The 26248-nt window shown below is 47.0% G+C and overlaps 1 protein-coding gene across 1 annotated transcript; it reads left to right on the forward strand.

The window, feature by feature from the left end:
* Positions 1 to 3400: 3400 nt before the first annotated feature.
* Positions 3401 to 15213, forward strand: MTURN (maturin, neural progenitor differentiation regulator homolog; the record flags this gene model as incomplete). The annotated part of the gene is made up of 3 exons (XM_080338750.1): positions 3401 to 3562; positions 9338 to 9460; positions 15103 to 15213. 3 exons carry the CDS (start codon positions 3401 to 3403, stop codon positions 15211 to 15213), a joined length of 396 nt encoding a protein of 131 aa, XP_080194876.1.
* Between the last annotated feature and the right edge of the window lie 11035 nt (positions 15214 to 26248).

A 26248-nucleotide genomic window follows, 5' to 3' on the forward strand; every position in this document is an offset into this window, starting at 1 on the left:
GGCATGGACACTCATGGGCATTTGAAGCAAATTGGAAGCAAACCCATTCACATGATTTATGTAGTATTTTGGAAAAGCTGAGCACTGCTGGCCAAAGAATCATAGAATAATTTGGGTTGGAAGGCACCTTCAAAGGTCATCCAGTCCAAATCCCCTGCCATGAGCAGGGACATCTTCAACTAGATCAGGTTGCTCAGAGCCCCGTCCAGCCTGGCCTTGAATGTCTCCAGGGATGGGGCATCTACCACCTCTCTGGGCAACCTGGGCCAGTGTTTCACCACCTTCATTGTAAAAAATTTCTTCCTCATGTCCAGCCTGAATCTCCCCTCCTTCAGTTTAAAACCATTACTCTTTGTCCTATCAATCTATCTATCTACCCATGTACTCAAACAAGCAGTGGGTGCTTCTGTTTTCAGCTTGCAGAGTGGCAGAAGGGTGTCACGGACACCGCATCTGCCTCACGTCCGCATTGCCATCCCTCGGCTCCTGGCATCTGCACGATGGCCAGGGCAGCTCAGCCTGGCTTGCTCTGCAAACAGCACTTCTGAAGGTTGCTTTCTAGCATTGCCAAAATTGCCATCCTTTACCAGGTTGTTTTCATAATCTGCTTTTGGGGTACAGCTGCAAGGGCAAAGAGACTTGTCACATGTCAATAAACAAAGAAACACAGCTGTCTGTTTTGAGTGGCCACGCTGTCACACCTAATAAAGGATTTCGCACTGCATGCTGCAATAAGACACTTAAAATCTCATTCGAAACCTGTCAGCTTCCCTACCCCACAGAAGGGAGATAACAAATAGCACATACTTCAAAGTGACATTTTAAGGCCTGAAGAGATGTTCACGTGGGGTTTTGAAAATGCACATAAATCATAGGTCTTAACACTGAGACTCCGTTTATTTGAAACTGTGGCTGCTTACAATGCAGCCTTGACCACCCCTTGCTGCCACAGGCCAGGGTGCTGCCAGCCAGGAGGACACGTCTGCCCAACTGCCCATCTTGGGCAGCCCCAAACCCGGGTGCCAAACCCTGTGCATGGCCCCGTTGGTGAGAGGGGAGGCCAGGGCTTTGCTCCCACCACCACGTCCTTACCCAATACCGACACCATCTTTTGGGAGGACGGAAAACAAGGCCGGATCTCAGGGAAGCACACAGAGACGGCGGGATTCGGGTTGGCCTTGGTGGCTGAGCACTGTGGCCAGCGAGATGTCTGCCTGGGTGGTGGCACACTGCCCACCGCCTGCAGGCAAGCCAACAACGTCACGTTTTAGGAGAAAGGGCTGTTATTTTCCGTGTCCCGTTTTCATGCTAATTATGTAAATACATTTGGGAAAAAAAGACTACACCGAGCACCTGACAGTGAAAGAGTGTTGAAATCACAAAGCCCTGCACAGGACTCACAGCCTCGACAGCCCCTGGAGCCCTGACAGCCTGTGGTCATGTTTGGGTTGCTGCAGAACCCCTGACTCTTTCAGAAAATGTCAAGTGGTTTAGGATTTCCTTTCTAGCTGTTCAGGACTCAGTGCTCCGGCCCCAGGTTGCCTGCAAAACCATGGATCTTCCACAGGTTCCCCATGCTCCGAGTGTTTTGCTGGCATCACTGCACCCAGCCCCCCAGGCCTGTGCAGTAGGCAGGAGACTGATGTTGCCTCATTTTCCCATGGTGAAGGGAAGTGCGGCCAGACCAGGGTAAGTACCTACAGAAGCACACACAGATTCTGGGATTTGTGGCACCTCCTGGGCCAGGAGTTTTGGAACATGCATAATTTTTACCATGCTTTGCACAGTCAGAGCACAAGTCCAAGTGCAGTGAGGGGTGCTCAGCACTTGCGACTGTAATAGCACCCCAGGAACGAGGGAAATATCCAAAATATCTGCACAGAATAAATGAAACATCCTTTGGTGGAAAATCCATCAGGCAGTCACATCCCACATGCACAAAGGGGCCAAGCTGTGGTTGCATGAGCGCTCATGTCGCTGGTATTTCCTGATACCTCAGTGCTCGGCTGTGACGCCAGTGGAGGTTTTTCTCTGCGGTATCATTAGTACTGAGCTGGGTGAAGCTGGGGAGCAGGAGCTGATGACTGTGGGACCGAGCACAGCAGGGTAGGTGCTTGGAGCATGCCCCATGTGTCCCAGAGGAAGGGTGGGTGCCTCTTTGCTGCCGCCTTGCCAGCACTGCCCTGCTTGTCCTCATCCCCTCCACAGCTTGCGACCTCACCAGTTACTTTGGCAGCAGTCAAATTATTTCTGCACCAATTCATATGTACCATCAGCTGGGCACTTGATACCTGCAGCAGAAATGCAGTTGAACACCACGGCAGAGGGAAGCAACAGCCTCTGGACATTATTTGGAGGCCGGTGTTGCTTTTGTCCATGCGAACTCTTCTACCCGCTGCCACATGTGGGCTCTGTGCTACTTGATCACCTCCACGAGATCCTGGGCTTCCAGCCAAAAACTCACCCAGGTCTGTGGGGATTTGTTTTCCTTTGTGGCAGAGTAGACACTGATGCAAATCTAAGGGCCTTAATAAATGCAGATCAGCTCTCGTATCCCATATGCCTTGCGAGACATTACAGATAATCACTTGGGATACGCTAGGAAGAGTAATATGAACCTAACTGCAAATCTATTGGTCCTCAGCGTCATTGGTACAAAGTGTAAAGCTTTCTAGTGTCATGGGATGAATCTGTCTGGGCCTATAAGAAAGAGGGGGACAGACTTCTTAGTAGGGCCTGTTGCGACAAGGCAAGGGCTACCGGTTTCAAACTAAAGGAGGGGAGATTCAGGCTGGACATGAGGAAGAATTTTTTTACAATGAAGGTGGTGAAACACTGGCCCAGGTTGCCCAGAGAGGTGGTAGATGCCCCATCCCTGGAGACATTCAAGGCCAGGCTGGACAGGGCTCTGAGCAACCTGATCTAGTTGAAGATGTCCCTGCTCATGGCAGGGGGGTTGGACTGGATGAGCTTTGAAGGTCCATTCCAACCCAGACTGTTCTATGATTCTACGACAACTCAGTGTCTTGCATTGGGTGTCTTCCATGAAGCTCAGCGCACGAGGTACCCACTGATTTTAGCCAGGTAGACTTTCTCCTTACTAAAAGGAGAAATTCGGATGGGCTCTGGAAAGAGCGTAAGAGCAGAGCAAAGCGCAGCACCGTCTGGCTGGCAGCGGGGCCCGCTGGGCTCCTCTCCCCCTCCCCAAGTTGCCCGCAGGCGTGCAGTCAATGGTCCGCAGCAAATCCCCCCCCGCCCGCTCCCCGGTTGCTCCCCGGAGCGGGGCTGGGGGCGCGCGGGGCGGCGCGCGGCGGCGAGGGGCGGCGCGCGGGGCGGGCGCGGGGCGGCGCGGTGCGCGCGGGGCGGCGCGGGCGGGCGCGGAGCGGCGGCGGCGGCGGCGATGGCTTTCGAGGCGCTGGCGGAGGCGGCGGAGCGGTGGTGCGCCCGCACGCCCTTCCAGCTCATCGCCGCCGAGGAGACGGAGCGGCGCATGGACTTCTACGCCGAGCCCGGCGTCTCCTTCTACGTGCTCTGCCCGGAGGCCGCCTGCGGCGACAATTTCGTGAGTGACCCGGGAGGGGACCGGGAAAGGGGGGGTGAGGGTGGGGAGTAGTCAGGGGCGTGCGTGGGTATCCGTGCGTGTGCATGCACCGGCGGGCACCCCCTGCACCGCTGTGGGACATCCCCCTCCTCTGTCCGTGCGGGTCCCCGGTGCTTGGGGGAGCACCCGAAGGGGAGCGCTGGGGAGGGGGGCGGAGGACGGGGCCGTGCCCCGGAGGGGCGGAGGGATGCGGGGATGCAGGGTGGTGGTGCCGTGGGATGCAGGGGAGCCCGGCGTGTGGGCCGGGGGTGGCGGGGACAGGGCGGGGGGCCGGGGAGGATCCTCCCCAGCGCGCACCACAATCTGCAAAATGGAGTCCGCTGGCGGTGCGGGGCGGCCCCGCGGGTAGGGCTGCGGGCAGAGACCCCCCCGCCTCCCCCATCACCCCAGCCCGGGGAGGCTGTGGGCGCCGGGGGCAGGAGGGCTGAGAGCCCCCCTCGCTCCTCCAGCGCCCCGCGGGGGCTGCAGCTGCCGCTCCCCCCGCGGCCCCTCCATCCTGCCGGGGTGCCCGGACACGGCGCAGGGACGGGCAGGCTGGCAGGGCTGTCACGGCAAATGGAGAATGGGTAGGAATAAAATGGAGTCAGGATGACAGGAGGGCCGGGCCACCCCTCCACCCCCCCCGCCGCTCCCCAGGGCCCGCCGGGGCTGGGGGACCCGGGCAGGTGCCGGCCCCGGTGCCGCCGCGTCCCCGCCCCGCACCCCGCGGACTTCAGCGTCAAGTTTGCGCGGAAAAGGTACCGGCAAAACAACCCGTGGATTTGGGATGGGGAGGGGTGGGTTGTTCACCTTCCCCCCAGCCCTCTCGGTGGTGAGCAGAAGTGCAAGAAGAGTAATCAAAAAGCGGCACCTCTCCACGGGGTATGTAGTCTGCAACCCTCCAGCTAATGGCAAATAAAGGACTTTATTTTATTAAAAAAAAAATAGCTCCTAGCACAGTCCATTATTGTAGGAATGTTGTAGGTCCTTTCCTTCTCAGAGCAACTTTCATCCCTCCACCTGCTTGACAAATGTTCATTGATTCGCTTTCGAACAGGTAAGTGCAGTAAGAACGCATTAGACAGGTGGGCTCACGGAAACAAAGAGCAGTGAAGTGACTTCTTCAAGACCACAAATCTTGGCGAGCAGGACGTTAATTTGTCGTGTCGGGCAAATGGTCATGCTGAATTACGAAAGAAGTTATCTGGAGTTTAGTTATGCATCTCTCCTGGGATACATGAGACCTTCGTTCGCAGCCGTGGCAGTGGAGCATCTCAGGGTGTGAATTCTCCTGGTCCATGGTGGGACTAGCCCTGCATATCCATCTCCAAGCACCTATGAGCCTCTTGAACCTGGGCGCTTGTTCCCTTCTAGTGATGCCAGTGCCCAGAAAGGGCTGTGCCTGCTGGACTCTTAAGCAGGGATACATACGGATCCAATGCAGAACTAGGCTAAAGCTATGAATGGATGCTAATAAAAGCAGAAATTGTGAAGAAAGCTCATTATTTTTCTTAGATATGTATTGTTTCTTTATAGGCTGCTCAATAATCAAGCAAACACTTTCAAAACAAAATCTAGTCAACTTAAAAAAAAAAATCTTAAGCAGTTTTAGACCCTATTCCCATGCTTCCAACTTTGGCCAATTTTTCTGGGTTTGCAACCATATTTCCCTTATTTTTTATTTTTTTTTTGGCAAATATTTTCATTCCAGGGTTGCTTTGGACTTCCCATCCAAAGCTGCCAATAGTAAAACTGAGCAAAAGGGTCAACCCCTATCAAATGCAGAACGTAAACAGTGGCAAAACAGAGGCAGCGTTTTCTTCTGTCTATTTTTTTGGTCATGATTACTTGAGGCACTTTTTGTAGTAATAATACTTTTAAGACAGGCAGATAGGTGTCATTCTTAATTCTTTTCATGTTGATGGTGTCTCTTTAATGTGATTAAGAACCACTAATGAGCTGATTCAACAGCATCATGTTTTCTGCTCCTGGTGCACTGTGGGGCTTCTTTTCTGCTCCTAGCTTGGCTGTCTCCTTTTTTTTTTTCCAGTCACTTTCTTTTTTTTATGTTCTAGAAGATAAGTTTCCTTTCTGTGTGCAATTACAGGCTAAAGTTTATTTTAAAGAGACTTAATGCAAGCCACCTTTTTGCACCCTGTGACTCTTATAAAGGAGCCTCACATTTAATAAGCATCTGGTGCCTGGTATTCTTGTTCTCTTTCTTTATGTCTTAATTTCATGATAATGCAACTTAAAAAGCTATGTAGGAGGTGCCAGAGAAGTCCGTGATAACCCACTTCTAAGGAGGAAATGATGGGCATGATGAACTGCAAAGGGAGGAGGAGAAAAACATGGAAAGGTTGTCAAGATGCAATCTGGGGGAGAATAACTCAGAATTTTGTATAAAATCAGAGATTCCAGATCACAACAATCATATAATTTTAATTTCCTGTAAAGGAATCTTAGGGCTAGGTTTTTAACATGCTAGGGATGCAGAAGACCCATCTTGATGCCTGTTGTCATTTTCAGTATCACCTGGACACTAAAACTCTCTGAATCAGCATTTTAGACAGCTGAACTATGTATAATTTGGCTCCTGAGGCTCATGGTAGTCTCAACAAATTCATTGGACTTGCAGAGCCGTAAACAATGAGGGCAAAGGTTGTGATGCTATTCCTTGTAGTCTGTCATTTGTTTTGTCACCATGTTACTGCTGGTGTTCAAAGTAACTGATCAAACAAAAATATGATGCCAGCTTGATGCAAGATCTCCTGTACATTTTTTTAGAACAGAGTCAGTGAGTCTGATTATTTTCTACAAGTTGAATTCTTCTCACAAAGAAAAATAAGTTTTACTGCCATGCACAGCAGGTGGGCTGGTTAGAAAAATGTGGTCCAGCAAGTGACTCTGTCATCCAGCAACACCGAATTATTTAAAGGTGTGAGGGAAAGCAACCCCCTCCAGGAGCAACCGTATGAATTGCCTCAGCTATGCGCTGCGTGTAGATGCTGAACTAAATAATTCAACCATGATCCTAGGTCAGCTGAGGTGGAAATTAATGGCTGTGTGCTTTTGTAGTGACACAAAGCAACTGTGAGCGAAACTGGGCAAGCCTGGAAAACACATACTCAGATGATGAGGTTAATATTTTTTTAATTGCGCAGCCATGGCTGAGCACTGTGGCCCACAGGTTTGCCAGCAGCCCGCTTATCCCACTGCAAAGAGCTTCTCAGGCACCAGGGTTTTTCCAGGAAAAGCATCTCCAGATGTGCAGCCTCACTGACTGCTCTAACTTTCTAAACAAGAGCAGAATCCTCAAATTACGTTTGTTTTCATTTTGGGAGGCCAAAATTCCTTTTGCAGGTTACTCTGGAGATGCTTGAGTCAGTGGTGAGACTCAGTTCCTGTGCTGCCTCAGTGCAGAGCAGAACATCCACAGAGAACTGTAGATGCAGCTGAATATGTAGGTGTTATAACCGGTGTCTTTATCACAGTTGAGGATTTTTCTTGGGAGGGAAAATGAAATCAAGCCATCTCCAAATGAGACGCATGCACTAGTGGCAGGTGAGACCTTTCATAGTCTGTTTGTTGCTACAGCTAAAACTTTTAAATCTTCTGCAGACCTGGCAATTGTTGGAAGCCTTACTTGCTTATTACCTTACGATGCTGTGCAGGAAAGTATCTTCAAAGGCTCAATGACCAAGTTTACGGTTTCCCCTTGTGCTAGATGATCTTATTCTGTGCTAGTGCTAACAAATTTACACTGGAGTCTAAAACGTGGTGCAGCTTGAAAAGAGGCTGTAAAAATGTGATAGGACAACATGGGGTTAACTTTCCCTGGGGAGCAAACTAGCTATAATTTATAAAAGGGCAGGGCCTGATTTTCATTTCTGTGGAAGCTCCTGTGTGTAGCTCTGGTTGTCAAAAGAAGCCACAATTTAAACAAGAATCAGGATGTTAGCAGTCATAATCATTTTATACATATAAACAATTACAGCAGGTTTAGCGTGAGCCATGAATTGCCAAACTGCAACATCCAGCTCTTAAGTTTGATGCTAAGATTAGAAGTAAATAAATGGTTATTGCTAACCCAAGTATTAAGAAATAGTGGGCCAGGCCTCCAGAATTTTGAGGCTGTTCTTAAAATGTTGCGATTTGAAAGTGTTCATTTGATATTTTAAAGAGGGTTCATTTGGGTTCACTTCATGTACCTTCTGCCTTTTTAGGCCATAGAAATCACGAAATGCAGACTTTTTTTTTTTTTGGTAAACAGAAGCTGAGATTTGGTTGTATATTTATATAGGACTACAAGGCCCATGACTCTTAAGATGGCATGAAGTATCATGAGACTTGTGGTATGTGCCTTTGAGAGTTAGCAAGACTGTAAAGAACTTATTTTTATTGCCAGACTGTTTAAGAAATTAGTCTGGTTAGACGGAAAGAGCAGAACCTACTCAGTAAGGCAGGACTCTTGCCATAGCAAAACATTTCTCTATGTTTATGCTTGTAAGATGCAACAAGCAGAAAAGAAAATGTAGGTCAAGTGAGACTCATAGCAAAGCAGTTACATTTTTCATCTTAAAGATGCAGCTTAGGTGATATTAAGTAGTGTTTTCTTTTGATAAGTGTGAAACTGCATCCCTGGCAGGTATTCACGACTGAACAGTTGGGAATTGAAACATCCGTCGTTCTTGCTCTTTCCCTGAATGTTAGTTAAGCTTCAGAGAGACCCTCCTCTTTCTGTTTACTATTTTCTTTACTGTTTATAGCACAGTAAAAAAGCTGCACAACACTTCGGAGAAAAGAGCTGCTGTGCAAAAATAGAGGTATAAGAGCCTCAAACCAGTTTAGTAGTATTACACTTCTCTGTGTAGCAGACTGCCTAAGACAGTCCAGTGAATAAAGTCTTCAAAAAGAAGGTCTTTAAAAGTATGGGTTAGCTTGTGCTGCGGGCTGCCCTTGTGTGCAAGACGGATTGTTGCCTCAGTGCTTCCACCATCCCTCACCAGCTCTCTTTAAAACAGCCTTATAGCAGCAGAATAAGGCTGCACAAAACCAGGCTGGGGAACCAGCATCTCCAAAGTAAGAGCAACATGAGAGGAATATCCCAAATAGTTTTATATGTGCCTGCCTGGGAAAAGAAGATTTGGCTCCAGGAGGAGTAAACCTCAAAGTAGGGAGGGAGGCATGAAGTGTCAGGATGTTCCGAGTGCCCAAATGTCTCTACTTGGCTCTGTGTCTAACCCGTGGGTATATTTTGCATCTTCTTCGTCGTCAAGATAATTACACATCAGGTTCCACTTCCAGGGTTGCATCACTCTTGCACTAATGCCAGGAAGACATAGAGATGCTTTAGCTCTTCTTGAGGGCTCCCTTGCAGCGGATGATGCAGAAGAGGAGAAAATCCAACGTGACATCCAGGTCTGAGTAGAGCTGATGTCAAACACAAACACCTTTACTTGTAAAATGTGTATGTGCAAGGCGTGCATACCCTTTGTTGCTGGTGCAGTCATAAGGTGTTTTCCCTTCTGGATCAATTTCTCTGCTTTCTGATGCATTGCATCAATAAAATCCAGGTTCCTCCACAGAAGTGTGGTGTCTGGAACAGTCTGCAGACCCCCAGTACAGGTCTGAAGCGCAGGAGGCCCCATGTACTTCGACATATGTTTACAACATGTCACCTTATAAAACATGTGGAAGGGCTGGTGTGAATTCCTGTTAATGCCTTTTCTTTCTTGTATTGCTGTTGGCTTTCAGCACGTGTGGAGCGAAAGTGAGGACTGCTTACCTTTTCTGCAGCTCGCACAGGATTACATCTCCTCCTGCGGGAAAAAGACGCTCCATGAAATATTGGAAAAAGTCTTCAAATCCTTCAGACCTGTAAGTATCTCTCTTTTTTTTACTTCTGAACATTGACAGTTACCTGTGACTTTTAATAGGGTAGCGCCAGAGGGAGCAAGATGGTTTTTCATCTGCAGGGACTTAACATCACCAGTCAGCTGCCTGTGCGCAGGGGTGTTAGCACACAAGCCACTATCAGGCAACTAGAAATTGTTTCTTGGGAGCCAGCTGCCTCTCTATTTCCGTCTCTGCGTTTGAGAGGGTGAGATTCCCGCGTGGGGTGGGAGGCCAGCTGTTGCGGCAGCCGGTGGCAGCGGCCCCGGGGGCTCATGTCCCGCTAGTGCAGTGCTGACACCCAGAAACAACAGGATGCGAGCCGCTGGACTTTGTTTGTGGCAGAGTCGTTTCCTGGTGCTGGAACTGGGGAGTTTTGCAAGGATTTGAATGGCAAAAGTAAACCTCTGGAAGCTGGAAGTACAGTCTCTCCTCAGAGTGGTTTGTTTTATTTTAGGGGTGGTCCAAGTTTTGCTGTTAGGATGGTTGCCACTTGGTATTTGCAAACACCAGTTTGGTCACTGCTAGAGAAGTTGGAGCAGAAACTGTGGGTTTTTTTGTGGAGGGGGGCTTGTATTTTTCTGTTTTGCTGCTACTCAGCTTTCTCTGTTCTTGTTTAACACTACGATTTGGGTGAAAGTCTGGGTTTCATCAGGGTGAGGTGGCTCAGGCTGGCTGTTGTCCTTCATTTTTGCCAAGTCCTCCCTTTGCACAGCCTCTTCTTTTGAGTGCCTGGGGCTGAGTAAGGGGCTGGTGCAAAGCACAGCACAGAGGTTCATTGCCAGAACCACACTCCCATGATGTCCATGGGAAAGCTGACGACGGATGTTTTTATGCTCAAAATGTAGACCGTTTTCCTTCCTCTCTCTTTCTGGCTGACTGATCGAGAAGACTGAAAATGTATCCCAAGTATTTTATAGTGAAAGGGAGGGCCTGGAGTGCCAGTATGAAAACACTGGCCCTCCCTGTGTTACACCCTTGCTTTGCCTTGCCATGCACCGCCACAGCTGGTCGATATAAAAGAGCATCGTTTTAAATAATCCTTTGAGAGACTGGAAATAAATAGAACAGATGCACACTTTTCTTAGAAAGGACTGGAAATCTGATCTGTCACTACAGCTGCTTGTAATTGTGAAAACATACAAAAATATAAATATGTTTCCCAGAACAATATTCAGCTCTTGGATCTTCATAGCTGTTTTCTCCTGCTCAGAAAAGCTGTGTCTTTGAGGAGAAACTTCCATTGGTTTGGCTAAAGAGGACTTCAAAAAGACTTAATTAAATTGGTACAGATCACTTATTTCATTTAAACCACATTTATTTCAGCATAGCTTAAGTTACTGAGAAATTTGCTTCAGTCAAACCAAGTTAAGCTGCTCTTCAGAATGAAAAGGTTCAAAGCAAGGGGAACCATTATGCTCATTTAGTCTGGGCCCTTCATTAATACATCACATTTCACCCCATGATTCCCACAGCCAAGAACATAAGTTGTGGTTGAGCCTGGAGGGTGTCTTTTCCGAAGACATCCAGTCTTGATGTAAAGTCTTCAGGTAACTTAAAGGATACAACACTGCTGGGCACTTTTTCTTCTCATCATTAATTAGGCTACTGTGAAAAACTCTTTTATTTGCAATCTGCATTTTTCTAGTTTCATGATGTCCTAGCTGTTGAATTTCATCATGCTTTTGTCTGCTCAAAACCAGCGTCCTCAGTTGTCAGAGACCTCTTGCAGATTGTAATCAAGTACCTTTTCATTTTCTCTTGGATGCACCACAAAAATTAAGTTTCTCAGATTTGCCTTTGACCTAGTATTGAGAGATTTTCATCAGCATAAGAAAACTGAGTTTATCCTTTGAGGTATGGTTGTGTGTAGACTCATAAGGAACGCATTGACATTTTTCCCTTACTGTAATTATTAAAAATAGCACATGCATGGCAGGATAGATTTTTAAAAGTGAAGAATGTTAGAGTAGATGTACAGAAACAGTTATTTTGCACCCTCAGACCTTTGCCAGAACAAAGCCACTTTTCCTCAGTTTTGGGAAATTATTTACTTGGCAGTACATTGTGCTGTCCCCCATGCTTTCTCTGCTGGACCTGTTTTGCTGCTGAAACCACCTTGCTGTCAGTTTGGAGATAGCAGTGCATTTGGAGGGCATTTCTTCTACACCATCCCAGTGGAGTTCGCTGTCAGAGACCAGACTGGCAAATTTCAGTTTGAAAAATGGCCATTTAGGAAAAACTGCTGCTGAATGTCAGCATGTTTTCTGGGCATAAACACAGTGATACCTAAATACAGGATATTTATTTAGATGAGGCTTTTTTAAAGTGTTAGTTAACCCTCAACAGCTAAACTGCATCTCTAAATCCTGCTCCAGACAAAGTCAAGCTGTTTCTTTGCTGAAGGTGGTGGGGGGCATGTTGTCTCTGCCCGTTACTGCCTTCCTGACTCAGTTACCTGTGATTTGCTTTATTACCTACTTGTTCAGGGAGCATCCAACATTGCCAGACACCGCACAGGTACATGAAATTATATCAATAGCACTGGGCTACAATACCACTATTTGCCTCAGAGCATCCCAGCTCCTCTGATGCTTTTGTCTCTCTGGTGCCAGAGGTGTCCGTGCTGGTGTTTGTAAGCACATCTGCCTGGAGACTGAGCCCTTCACACTGGGATTTGGCAGAACCTCGTTATCACTAGTGTAGCACTGTGTGAACCGCTAAAGCTTGGTCTTGTACTTGGCTTATTTTTCAGCATGTTTCTGCATCAGCTTTTGGTGGGAGGCAATGCCACTCTGCTTTCATAAGTTTGGAACTTAACATCTACTAGGTTATTTGTATAGAATCAGAGTACTTTGAAAGAGTTAAGAAAGACAAGTGAAAAATAAAAAAATGCCTGAGGGACATTGCACCGACTGGCAGATTTTGCAGAGAACCAAAACACGAGTTGTACAATTCAGCAGCAAATTCCAGGGCTCCCGCATCGAGATCACCTTCAGCATAAAAAGCCTACATCCCAAGTGGGGAGTCTGCAGTTTAAAAGCCATTTATCCCATATTTAATTCATATGGGTCCCAGTGACCTGTGCTTTACCTCCAGATGGGTACTTTGGCCAGCAGGAATAAATAGGTGTAGTTCAGGTGCTGCTGCTGCTGTGGTCCTCCCTGCTCACCACCCTCCTGTCCTCCTTCTCCCCATGTGTCCCCACCTGGCAGTTTTGTTCCCCTTGCCTAGTTGGCTGATGGATCAGCTCTCTCTTTCTACACCTCTTTCCTGTATTACCTCTTTGTTTTCACTTTCCATTAAAGCCCTTTCCAGTCTGCCACATAGCTGATACTTCAATATATAAAGTAGATACGGACTAGAAACAGAAAGTAGTGTGAAAGAAGACAAGGTGGGAGTCAGTCCAGGGACAACTCAGGCCACCATCATAATCTTACTTTGTCCTCATCTTTCATACTGCTTCCTTCTCCTTTGGCCTGGTATTTGTAGAGCTACCTGCACTTTGGACCCTGATTCTCCCTCCTTGGGTCAAGATGTTGGCCAATTTGTCAGTGCAACCCAGAGAGCTGTAAGGGGTTAACAGCAGTGAGAGACCAAAGTCCTGTGGGAAGCAGCGAGATGGGACCCCTAAAAGCAGGACCGGCATGGCTGAGGTCCTTGGTGCCTTGAAAGGTCCTAAAGTGTCCATGAGAGAACAAAACTATGCCTCTTTTGGAGGAGCACCCCATCCCATCCTGTCCCATCCCGTCCCATCCCATCCCAATCCTTCCTACACTCCATAAAATTCCTGACATCTGCAGCATCACTCTGATTTACGCTGCACCAGGGAGAGGAGAGCTGCGCAAAGGGAGAGGGGATGTGTGAAAAGCAGGATGTGCTCCCCATCCTTCGGGATCGCGTGTGTCTTTGCGGTTTTCATGGTATATGTTGTGTTTTCCATGCTAATTTTACACAGGAAAGGCTTATGGTGTACCATAAAATGAAGACTCATGTGGCTCATTTCCGTGTAAATCAAGGAGGAATTAAAACCAGAGCTGGGGAAAAAAATGTGATCAAGAGTCTTTCTGTCAGGTGATATAAATGGAGCAGTACAATATTCACATTTAATTTAAATACACTCAATCAGTTTAGTGAAATAATACTGGTAGATAAGAAAGTCTAGAGACTTTGCTTTTGCATTTTAAAAACTCAGTATTTTAATTTTAGCTTCAACATGAAACAAACCCCCACATCCTGGAAATGAACCAACTAGTTTCATGTTCAGTTAAGCATAGTAATATTTACTCTTTGTGCTGCTCACAAAACAAGAACATTTTCAGTTTGGGGTCTCTGTGTAAGTATTTTTAGAATGCGAAGGATGGAGGTTAGTCAGCAAATTCCCTTTCCATTTCCCTGCTGAAGAAACCCTGCAACTAAAAACCTGTTTTTCTCCCAGTGACAGAGGGGAATTCGTACTTCATTGGACCCAGAGGCTAATTTTGTGCACTGTATTTCTGTCCACTGAATAATTTTGAATGTCGATCACAGGCTAAATTAGTTTAGGTCCCTAAAAATCTGCCTGGTCACAGCCTTCTCATTTTCATGCCACCACCTAGCGAGTGTTACCCTCCTCCCAATTTTTCTGGGCTTTGCCTCTTTCAAGAGCTGACAGCTGCATCACTCTCCAAACAGGGTGTTGCATGCATCTGTGCTGCTCTTCCAGCCCTGGCAAGCCAAATACGTGGTATTCCCAATAATGCCTGGCATGTGATTTTGCTTTGTGGCTATTACTAGCTGCTAGTGTAGGATTCTAATATGAGATTTCCACAACAGATGCGTTATTTTGACTGTTATTTGGTTTATCTGCCTTCTCGACTTCTGTTGGCTTGGCAACCTTTTGGAGGAGAGGGGAAAAGTTCAAGCATCACTGTTCACTCCTTTTCCTGTAGCAAACAAGTGCCCTTGCAGTGATCAGAACTGTCAGGTGGAGGTATCCAAACATTGTCCAAGGAATTTGGGCTGGCAGTTCTTCACAAGCCCAAATCTAATTTGGAGAAATTTAAAGGAACTCGGACAATTTTGAGTTGAATACGCAGTATTTCTCACTGCGAGAGCTTCACCCAGCATGGAAGGCTTCATCTGGTGTGAAGGAGTGAAGGGTTCAGGAAAAACACTTAACATGGTAGGATCTTTAGGTTTTTAGGGTCTCCTTGCTTATTCCATACTAGCCAGTTCTGCATGAGGATGCTTTCTTCTTTGGCTATTTTAGGGTTGCCAAACACAATCTTAAACCAAGGTAACCTCTTCTATAGTATTTCCGTGGTTTTTTTTGAAGTTAAACCACTGCCAAGTCTAAATACTCAACAATTCGTGATACGACCTCAGGGAAGAGCACAAAGCTCTTTGCAAGTGCTTTGCTTTGGTTTTATTTATCTTCCAATCTCTGAGCACTTAATTTGGTGTGAGGATGCATTTTCAAATCTTTCTGTCACAGGAGGGAGAGAGAGCGCCAAGATCATTATGCAGTACTGTTATTCCAGTAGTGAGGCTTTCAAGAAGTGGCACTTAGGTATTGTGTGAAGTTTTGCAGCGAAGCTGCAGGAGTGCGTAATTCACTATTACACAGTATTTTCTCTTCTTTGTAGTTACTTGGGCTTCCAGATGTCGATGATGATGCATTTGAAGAATATAACGCAGATGTGGAAGAAGAGGAACCAGAAGCCGATCACCAACAGATGGGTGTCAGTCAGCAGTGATTCCCTGAGAAGCTAAAAAAATTCGGAAGCCTTTGGTACCAGGTGGGGTCAGGTGGTCCCACGTTAGCCTGTTTGAATTAGCACATCACATGGGGATATCTGGCTCCCAGGATAAAAGTTTTACAAAATGGTTTAAACAAAAATTTAATAACAATAATAATCTGTGATGAGCTTTGCTAAGAAGTGACCTGAATTTTGCTCCTGCTTCAGTGGGTTTTCTATGGAGTTGTCTTGGTAGCATTCTGCCATTATCAGTCTAGAAGTAGTTTTGTCGCTGACTTGTCTCTTCGATTTGTGTTCGAGAAGTAGCATTCACTGACACGAATGTAGAGTACTGAGAATGTAGGAAGAGTGTGGTGAGAGCACCGAGTCCTCACCCGTGACCTTTCCGTGGACACCAGCGCAGAGAGCAAACATGACTTGTGCTTTTCTTTTTAGTTCAAAAGCTATGGTTTTTGACAAAGTACCAAACTCAGAGAGATTTCTCCTGAAAAACACTAGTTTAATAGTGGTTGGTACTGCAGAAGTTCACATGGAGGCTTAACAAAAATAATGGGAAATGGGAAATCCAGGAGAGTGTTGGTGTCAGGAGTATTAATGTTGTTTTGCCTGACACCTGAGTTTACAAGTGCTGCTTTAATAACTGGGAGTAATTCCTATCAGCAGTACAAGTTATAACCAACCCTGGTACTCCGGCACCATTTGATCCAAAGCCAAATGCTGCTTTTGTGCAAATCTATTGAAAAATAGCCATTGCCTGTCTCACTTCTGCATGACAACCAACTTTAAGCTTTGCTGTGTTTAATACACTGCTAAATTATTACACAAACCTTGTGGCATTGTGAATTAAAGTGCAACTTAACTTTGAAGCCATAAGGAGTATAAACCAGCACTTGGCTCTTAAAATCATGCTGGACTTGTTCTTCTCCCCAGCCTTTGAGCTAGTCTAGGCATTTACACCTTGTAGGAGGGGAGCTAAAATACTGCTACTTTGGCTGATATAAAAGCTAGTGAGGTTTCACTTAGCTGGAGACTTGCTCCCCGAAGGGATTTGGTGGGGTCTTGGTATAAAGGGAAAGAAGACCTCTCCTATTTTATACCTATTTTGCATATATTTAAGTGACTCGGATGAGTGCCAGACTGTGAAGATGCAGGGTCTCTTTGTTTACTTGCCTTTTGTACTGAAAATAGAAGAAGCAAAGGGATTTCTATTGTAATACAACCGTTTTCCACAATTGAGCAAAATGTTTCTAAATTTACTCCTTTTTTCCAGTTTTTTTAAAATCACGAAATGAAGGTCACACGCTTCAAAAGCCCTTTTATACAGAATTAGCTTTATAAAACCAAAAAGTGAGCGCAGAGAAAATGCTTGGACAACTCCCAGAAACAACTCGCACCATTTTGAAAACCCTGCTGTTAGCGACGTCTCCTTTTCAGTAGATTTTTTTAAAGATTGTTTTTTTTTCAAGGGAGTAAGATATCTTGGTGGTTTACATTTCTGATGATGGCTTGAGAGATGCACAGCACTTGATTTTTCCAACCTGGGGCAAAGACCTTCCGTAACTGTGACGGTGTGTGGTACCTGGGTATGCACAGGAGTGTCTGCAACACTGTAAAAGTTGGAGTTTAAGAACACACAAAAGAAACAAAAAGTGGAAGAGAAACAGAGCTTAATGCAACTTTGTACATTCTTTCGGCATGCAGGCATAAACATGATAGTCGCAGCACATTTTTATGGACTAGTGACGTGAGAACCGTGGCAGTTCATTGTATAACACTGTACAGCAGCAATAGGCTTTTTGCTTACTAAAATAAAGTGTAAGACCAGTGGTTTCCATCCCTGCTTTAAGTCCCGAAGTTTTTCTTTCCTCTCCAGCTAAAACGGGTGCCATAACGTTAAACAGAGCCTTGCTTCGGGAGAACCTTTTCTCTTAGTAGCGTCCAATCCTTTGGTTGCGGCTCGCACAAGTAGATCTTTTGGGGGCTGACTTTCCTCTGCTGTAACATAACGCAAGATGTTATTTGCAGTAGCACAAGCTGGAGGCGAAGTCCTGCTCTTCAGGTTTACTGGCCACTTGCATCAGTTTTGCTTGGGTGCAGGTGCACGCACCCCCGGGCGCGTCTGCACGAACCTCAGCCACGGCCGCGGCGGCGTTCTGGCTGGGAAATAACCCTTTGCCTTTTTACGGACAGGCAGTTTTCCAGGCGGATCATTCCCACCATCTGGCTCCGTGCGTGGCTGCACAGGCGAGTGCCGGCGCAGCAGGGGGGAGGGTGCAGGGGTGGATGGGGGTGGTAGCTGAGCACCCGCGGCCAAAAAGCACCTTTTGCACCCCTTGCAGGGGCCCATGGCGGAGGTGTGGACGCAATCTGAACTGGCCTAGGTGCTGAGGATTGACTCCACCTAGCTCAGTGAAGAATTGGTCTCTGGGTGGCAGCGGGGCAAGGCAGGAATTCATGAAATGAGGAGTTAGTTTAAGATCCAATGCTTGTAATTGCATACAGGAGGTTGTAGTATGTTCTGCACTCCGCTGCCTTTTCCTGCATATTGATGGAATTGTTAATGAGCAGTTGAGCATTAATATGGTTGCAAGCAAACATAACACTGTAAGTTATGTAGATATATAATTTTCTGTATTCATTAACTCACTTTTTTTTTTTTTTTGGAATGCCATATGCTATTTGAGTGACTTCCACACCAGACTACATGTGCTGGACAGCCAGGGGCCCTTCTGCAGCACTCACCCCTGCAGAATTCCCACTGAAGCCAGCAAGATTTTGTTCATACGAGACCTGCAGGACCGGGCACTCCAGGGGACGCGTGAGGCTTGGTCCTGCAGAGAGCTGAGCGCTCTTGTTCCCTCTCGCTTTGCTGGGAGCCGAATGTGCTGGGCCCTGCCGCTGAACTGAAGCATGACCAGGCAACACTGAGAATAAACTGGAGTTTTATATATAGAAAATTTAATTTTCATGTGTATTAAATGTGAATGAGCGTTAATATAGAATGTATTTTATCAAAAAATATTTATTGCTTACTTTGACCAAATACATTTCTGTATTACTGTGTTACTTGTTCCATACTTATCAAGCAATGCAAGACATGGGGAACTGGATTAATTGTATTACAAATTACATTTGTATTTTATTTTGCCCTCACTCCTGCCACATACTGAGGTTAATAGTCATTTAGTAATTAACCAGAGGTAGCGTGACCCAGTGTCTAAGCTGCCAGACTGCGACACAAGATTTGTAAACACGTGCAAAAAGGCTTGCGAGCCAGAGGACTCAGTGAGAAGATATGGGCTCAGAGCTCTGCCATTGCCTTGCCCTGGACTTCAGGTGGATATCAGCAGCTGGGAATTCAAAGCAGGCCTCCAGTCATCCATCCAGGCTTCCATGAAATTCAGTGGGAGCTGGGTAACTCCTTTGAAAGTCCCACCTTAAGCCTTTTGTAAAAGGGGCTCTTAGTACACACCAATGTATGAAGTGCTTTTAGATCTGTTTGGGTGAAAAGAGGTATGCCTTTTCATTGCCTGTCCTCAAAGCAAACCGTTAGGGAAAGGACACAGAAGAGCCTCCCTTTTCCTTTGCCCTTCTCTCATTGGCATTTCATGCTCTGGCTAAATATAAATATGACAGAGCAGTGCAAAACTGTTGCTTCTGAATATGAGTTGCATGAACACAAGGAGCAGAGTACTACTTGGGGTGTGAGAAATACAGGGGATGCCAGAGGGAAGAGCTGATTTCAGAAGTGTAACAACTGGTTTGTGTAGCGGGGGCAAGAGTGGGAAAGACCCCTTTCAGAGAAATGCTGAGATTTCTGAGGCAGCCCAAACCATTCTGCCAAGTATCTGCTTACTGAACCTATGCTGTTTACAAAAAAGCTGCTCTGGACATTACTGGGGCCTTGAACTTGGTTGTGCTTTTCTGTCAGTGGCCTGCCTGATTCATACTTTGAGATGGCTGAGAGAGGAAAGGATGGAGAAAAGGCAAACAGAAAAGTGTCCTCCTCTCTTCCCCAACATTATTATTAATAATATTGTGTAAGCAGGTAGAAGCAGCAGTGAGGGAGCATAAAACTGCTTTATTAGGTGCACAGTACTGTCTCTTAAAAGGACTTGCTCGTGGGATAAAAAAATAAGCAAACTTCCCTTGCACAAACTTCAGGAACAACACACCGCTGAGTGTGATGACCTGAACCCTACCAGGCGTCAGCTCCATGTCCTGCCCTGCTCTGGGCTGTTTTCCCAGCAGTTTCCCTCTGTGCATAGTGCTGTGCTTTTGCAAGTTGCATGGTTGTAAGAATGCCACTTTGGATGGGAATAGCCAGACTTAGTTTTCCTGCATCGGTGACCTGCACGCTAGCTGCTGCGTCTTGGTACTGTGTCCCATGTAAAGTGTGCTGTGTGAGACGGTGGCTGCGGACAGCAGGGAGGAGATTCTGCTACAACATCAGGTAGTAGGTAACTGCCCTTTCCCCTTCTGCAGGGTGGGATGTGAGACTGGGACACTAAAGATGATTACAATAACATTATGGATATTACTTTGGAAAGCTGCCATGCTCTTTGAACATGTTTCCTGATCTTTCACTGGGATCCAGGGGTGAAGCCTGTGGGTATTTTACAGTCAGCTTTAGCTGTGGCAGGAGGCGATGTTACTGCTTCATCCATCCTCACCCTTTGTCCATCTTTACCCTGTGTCCATCCTTGTGTCCATCCTTACCACACTGTTCTTCTCAGAAATTCCCACTCCTAGAAGAGGGGAAGCAGAGGAGCAGGGAGAGGAACACCTTTGATCTCCCACAGCTTGCAAGCCAGGTGCATCAGGGAGAGCTGCAGTTCAGCGCAGTGTGTTACTGAGCCACAGTGTCCTCTCTGCACAGGCAACACAGGGGGATGATGTGGCGTGGAAAGTGGGTCATCCCTTGAAGACCCACGACTGGTCCATGACAGACAGGAGTTACGCAGGAGAGAGCAGTCAGGTGCCAAACCCAAGATCTTTTCACAGGGAGCAATGCCTAGCTAAATAATCCAGTCTCTGAAAGTCATGACCCATTGAGGCTTTCCAGGCTGGGCTTCCAGAAAATGAGGCCTCTCTGGCTGCTGGTTGCTGGGGAGCTTGGCCCAGCCTGCAGGTCTCTTTCCCAGTGCTGGCTGGTTTTGGTCTGGCCACAGGACATGAGAAATCAGGAAGGATCCCTTCAGGGGCTCTAGCTGCATGCCTCTTTGTGTAAATTGCTGAGCAGAGGGAAATGCTTTATGTGTTCAGTTCTGGCAGGACCTCCCCTCCTCCCCAGCAGCCTGTGCAGCTGGGAAGCCTTGGTGTGACAGCCAGGCAGGAGTGACCCTGCAGCAGGCTGGGCTTGAGGTGGTCCCTGCAGCGTCACCATGGAGCTGAAGGCTCAGGGACATCACTTCAGAGGCAAATACTAAAATAAATAGATTCCTTAAATTTGATCCTTACCTCTGATGGGAAAGACTCGGAGGGCAGATCCTGTCACCTTGGGTTTTTATTGGACTTTTGAGACTTACTTAGTTGCATTGTTGCTATCTGGTGTCTGTGGCAGGTGTACGAGGGAAACCTCTTCACTTACAGCAGTCACCCATTCAGTAAGCCAAATTATCATTTACATGCTCTATGTTTGACTTTTTCCTCATTGCTTTTAAAAAAATAAATAAATAAAAAGAAGGGCAGTGCCTAAAGGAGCATCTGCATTATTGCAAACCCCACTTTCTACAGAGCCACATAGCTCTGCAGTGTCAGTACGAGCTTGGTCATAAACAAATATACAGATTAACAAAAAGGGTGTTCATTGGTCTGCAGAAAAAAAAACTCTTTGAACTAGTTACTGCTGACTACAGCAAAGCTCACTGGTTTCATGTAAAAGACATCGAACTTTGAAATTCTGTCTGTACCGATATGCTGTTGCTTGTGTAGGCAAAGATCTGTGCTAACACTGCATGTAAAAGATGTCTGCTTTAATCTTCGGGGGTGGTGGAAATGTCAGCTCTGGATTTCAGTCAATGGAATTTTGTTGTTGTTGTCAGGTTTTCCTTTACGAATGCAGGGACCAGGCAGACCTCAACATGCCAAGCAGAAACCTGTGTTGCGCCACACCGTGCAAACCTCTCTGTCTTTGGGAGTATGAAGCTATGAAATGGGTTGCCAAAAGATGTTGCCCTTTTACCTGATGCTTTAAAAAGTGTAGGTCTTCAGTGGAATCCTGCCTTTCTTATGATCCTCCTTCCTCTCCCACCACCGAGGCATCGAATCCAGCAGCGTTGTTACACCATGAGCTTGCCATTAAAGAGCTTACCAAACTGATGACCGATGGAGTCTTTTCTCTGTGAGCAAGATCAACTAAAAAGGGATTTTTGAGGGACTAAAGCCTAACTACGATGTGTGTGGCAAAGGGAACAATAGGCTTACATTTCCTGGGCAGTGTTGGCGCGTGGTGGGATAAATGTGATGTTTGCAGCTGTAAGGAGGAGAAAAGGATTTAATCTGAGCTTTGGGCACTGCAGAGTAAGCCCTGCTTTGCAGGACAGGCCCCAGAACTGCTGGGATAGTTCAGTTAGGCACAGTCTGAGGTGGTAGATTTGCTGTCAGAAGATGAGAATTGGTGGTAGTATTTGTGGATGAGCCAGTAAGTCAGGCTTTCCAGGTCCTCTTCTGTTTTGCACAGATGAGGGAGGCGTCTGTTCTAATTAAGAGACATGTAGTGATGCTGAAATGAAAATTGGCGGTTCTTTTCAACTCATTTGTCTCTTTTCTTTAAACACTCCAGTTTTAATTGCCGTTTTGACATCACCTCACCCTGATTTGGTTGAAGGGATGCTGTCAGTCGTTAGCTTTTGTCATGAGACTCTGTGGGTTGAACATTTTTCCAGCCTGTGGAAAAGTGCTTTAGCTTTGCACTTTGACTTGTATCTTTGGCACTTCCCAGGGCACGAGCTCTCAGTAGGAGTGTGCCAGTTACATGCCCTGTGGTGTGTCCAGAGCCCTCAGTGTTGGCTCTAAAGCCATTCCTGTGTCTGGTGGAGTGCCTGCCAGGACTGACTCCCTCAGGTTGGTGCATGGTCCTGGCAACGCAAGTCCCACAACCTCTTCAGAGACCTTTGTGTATGGTGGAAGCCATAGTGACAATTAGGCTCTGGCTACAGATACGGCTGGTCTTGTGGAAAAGGTGACAATCCCACTATGTGTTCAGCTACTTGGAGCCCGCTGCCTGCTCAGGTCTGCTGGATGGACGCTTCCTGCGTCAGAAGGTCAAGTGGAGTTCTACAGCTTAGACAGCAGCTCTCTGCTAATATGGACCTCAGCCCAGGGACAAGCAGCTGCCCTGCTCTAGTGGAGAGCTCCCACATCAGGTGGCGGCTGCAGATGGGAACACTTGGCCATGCACATAGTTTTCGCCTCGGTCCATGTCTGTCCACACTCCTGCTCTCCAGAGTTATGTCATGCCTTCCCCAAGTCAAGAAATGAGGATATTTCAGGGTTATGATGGGTTTTGGCTCTGTATCAAGGAGAACAGATCCATTAGAGGTTAGCAGTTTCTGTTGCCTCTATAGGGTCCTGCGTAAGGCTTTTTCACCCACCACAGTTTTTGTCAAGCAGAGTCAACTGGAAAATGCAGAGTTGCCCCCCCTCAGCAGCCTCATGTGCTGTTTTAAGGAGCACGTGAGATTTTCACTTTCTTTCTACAAGTCTTCATGTTCCTTCTTCTCTGTTACAAGGTTCTTTCTTCCACCATTTGCTTAGCGAATGATGAAATGCCATAAAGCAGCACGTTTACCTTTATTTCCAATCCCTAGGTGTATGCCTCCATGCTTTTCACTGAGTAGTGCTGTAGTTGTAACACCAAGGCAAGGTTTTTATACCTTTTATTAGAAAAACTGATATAGAAGAGGCTGAAAGGCACAAGATCTCAAACTCCCAAGTGCTTCACCGTGCTGAAATAAAAGCAGTGGTTATATGGGGCAGTCTGATAGCAGGTAATATCTCTCCACAACAACCTTACCTTGCTTGTACACTTTTCTTAAGCTATTGCTGCTATAATAGTGCAATGGCAGGGGCAGTGTTGGAGGTAGGTTTTTATTTACAGCCTCTAGTAGTGCTAAAGGGCCCAGGAGTGGGTGTCAGCTGTTATACCCACCCTAGAGCTCCTTAAGAGAATATGAAGGGCTGTAACGTGCCATGAGTTTGAAGCCTTTCTGCTTTTGGCTTTGTAGCAGTCCCCTAGAGGTCAGCAGAGTCTACGTTTTGAAGCAACTCAAGCTGATGGTAGCATCGCAAGGATGATGAAAGCAAGTCTGCTGCTGGCCTGCAAGACCCTGCTTTTGCTCTCTTGCCACCTCAGCTGCTGCTGGAGAAGGAGTCAGATGAGGAAAGAAGGAATCAAGGCATGGGGCAAAAACTATCCAGCTTTGGAGACAGATGGGCTGAGAGCTTGCCATGGAGAAAGACCATGGGAAGGAGGGGGCAGAAGCAGACTGCAGATGGGTGCCAGCATTATCAAAGCTGGGTAGGGCAGTGGGAGCTGGTGCCAACACCCCTTGGTGGGTACCCAATCCCTCCTGGGACTGCGGCTGGATTGCACTGCATCAGGAGCAATGCCGTGTCAGGATTGGCGGTGGAGCTGGTTTTCCTTGGACCTTCTCAGCTTCTGGGGTTGGAGTGGTCATGTAAGGGACCCAAGCTGTGCCATGTTCAGATGACCTGAGGCTGACAAGCAGGACGTGGACAGCCACTTCATCTCCAGTCAGCTTTCTACAGTACCAGGAGAGGGACAAGAGTTTTGGCCCAAGGCATCAGCACAGATGTAGGCTAAAGGGTGCTGAGGAGATGACAAATGGTGAGTCCTACCCAGCACGTGCCAGCAATCAAGCCCAAACCAAGACCCTAATTCCTGCTGCCAGCTTCTGGAAATGCTCAGCCCCAGTGGGGAGACCTGAAACTAGCGCTGCATTCGGCTATGGGTCACTGTCAGTGCGTGCAGTACATTTCTCACTAATGAGAAAATGAGTTATCTTGTGTGGATGTGAGCTTGCATTTATCCTACATGCTGGTCTCTCCCTCGGCTGCAGCTGCAGGCTAAATAACTGCGAGTACAGTTGGCAAAATATGCCTCTTTCTCCCCAGTTTTTCTTCTGGTCAGTGTGCCCAGGACTGTGGCTGCCCTTTCCCCTCTTTCCCCCACTGTTTAGCTGCTCTCCCCACCAAGCACAGCTCTCCATTTTGCTCTGCATCTTTAAGGACCACATGCTCAGCTCCAGCAAAGGCATTTGATGAGAAGTGAGACTTGGAGGCTTCATTCAGGAGGACATATTGCACTGGAAACGCAGCAATTCACACAGAAAATCAGTGCCAGCTTGTATCTCTTTGTGCTATCTCATTTCATGAAAAGTAGGAAGTTTTTATATTGCCTTTTTCTTGAAGATCTTGTTATTGTTGTTATTATTATTATTGTTGTTATTATGTTACTTCTTGCTTGCTGTATTTCTTTCTTTGTTTCTGCAAAACCTTTATCAGGAAAGGTTTTCAGCTGCCTGTGAGTCATGTAGCAGCAATGGGGAGTGGCAGCACAGAGCTATGGGAGCCAAGATTGAGAGTTTGTGCCCCCTTATGTCTCATGACAAGGGCTGCTGGTGGGTCACCCAGCTGTCAGTGGACCTTCAAGCTGCAGTGGTTAACACCATACCAATCACATCTCTCCCCCATGTGCTGCTGGCTGTAGAAAGTGTATGCCTTAAGCTTGATGAATCCAGCTCTGGTTTTGGTCTTTCTCCAGCCTTCTGAAGTCAGTGTAGCAGACCGCAACAGAATTATTTATGCAAAGCCTAAATTGTGAAGCACAGATGCGTGGACCCTTTCTCACCTCCGTGAAATGTCTGAGCCTGAGGGCAGGACAGTTTTATGGATGCAATGAGCCATGAGCTGAAGATATAAAGAGGGATAATGAAATGCTTGCTGAGGCCTCTCAAACTGTATGGAAGAACTTCCCCCAAGTCCCAGCACATGGGTGCACATTTTTCCAGCTCTGCGGGATAGCAGGAGGCACCTTTCTGGGAACCACTACAGCAAGGCTCTTGCTGAATTCCTTTTGGCTTTGTCAATGTGCAGTTTCTTTGTCATGCCATCCAAAAAATGGAGGGAGGGGACTACCTGCAGAACCAGCAATGTGATTGCTAATGGGGCTTCATCAGCGCTCCCTGAACCCTCCTACGCACACATGAGCAGTTCATTAGATAACTGGCCCCATGCAGCATCCCTTGTAAAAGATAGATTGCAGCACAGCAGCAGATCAGCAAAGGTGCATACTACCAGCTGCGAGAACCTGCTGTCATGCATCAGCACACAAAAGAGCTTGAGGGAAACTAGGGATAGACTTACCATCCCTAGGCTCTTCAGAAATGTGCAAGAAGTGCTGGAGATAGTCTCTCAAAACTAGGATGGGGGCTGTTTTTTGGAGGGGGGGAAAAAAAGCCATTTTTGTTACTGTGGAAACAAAGCAATGAAAGCAGCTTGTTATTTCTCTTGCTTCACAGGGGGGATGCTGGCACAGTCAGCCCCAGAGGAACACCAGCAGTGAGCTGGGACAGCAGGCTGTATCTTGAGTCAAAGGGAAAGAGCCAAGGAGGAGGCACCTGGGAGGTCACAGACCCCACGTGAAAGTGGACTGCAGTTCAGGAGCTGGTGGCATATGTAAAACAAGGAACGGGAACGGTAAAGAGGAGATATGAGAGGACCAAGACCAGGAAGAGGGCATCATAGCAAGGGACTGGTGGAAAAGGGGATGGGTTTGATCTGCGATGGGACTGGAGAAGGCCTTGTGGCAGCTGAGTGCAGCCTGGCTCAGCCAGAGCAGGCAACAGAAATGGATGTGGAGACGTAGCAGCATCAGGTGGAAAAACACACAGGCAAATGTGGCTGTAGTAAGTGCCTCTGAATGACAACCACTGCACCTCTTCTTCCTCCTCACCATCCCCCAGCGAGGTGATGTGCACCCGGTCCTGCACCAGCTATCACTGGGAAC

This window comes from Nesoenas mayeri (genome assembly GCF_963082525.1).
Source record: "Nesoenas mayeri genome assembly, chromosome: 2".
Lineage (NCBI taxonomy): Eukaryota > Metazoa > Chordata > Aves > Columbiformes > Columbidae > Nesoenas > Nesoenas mayeri.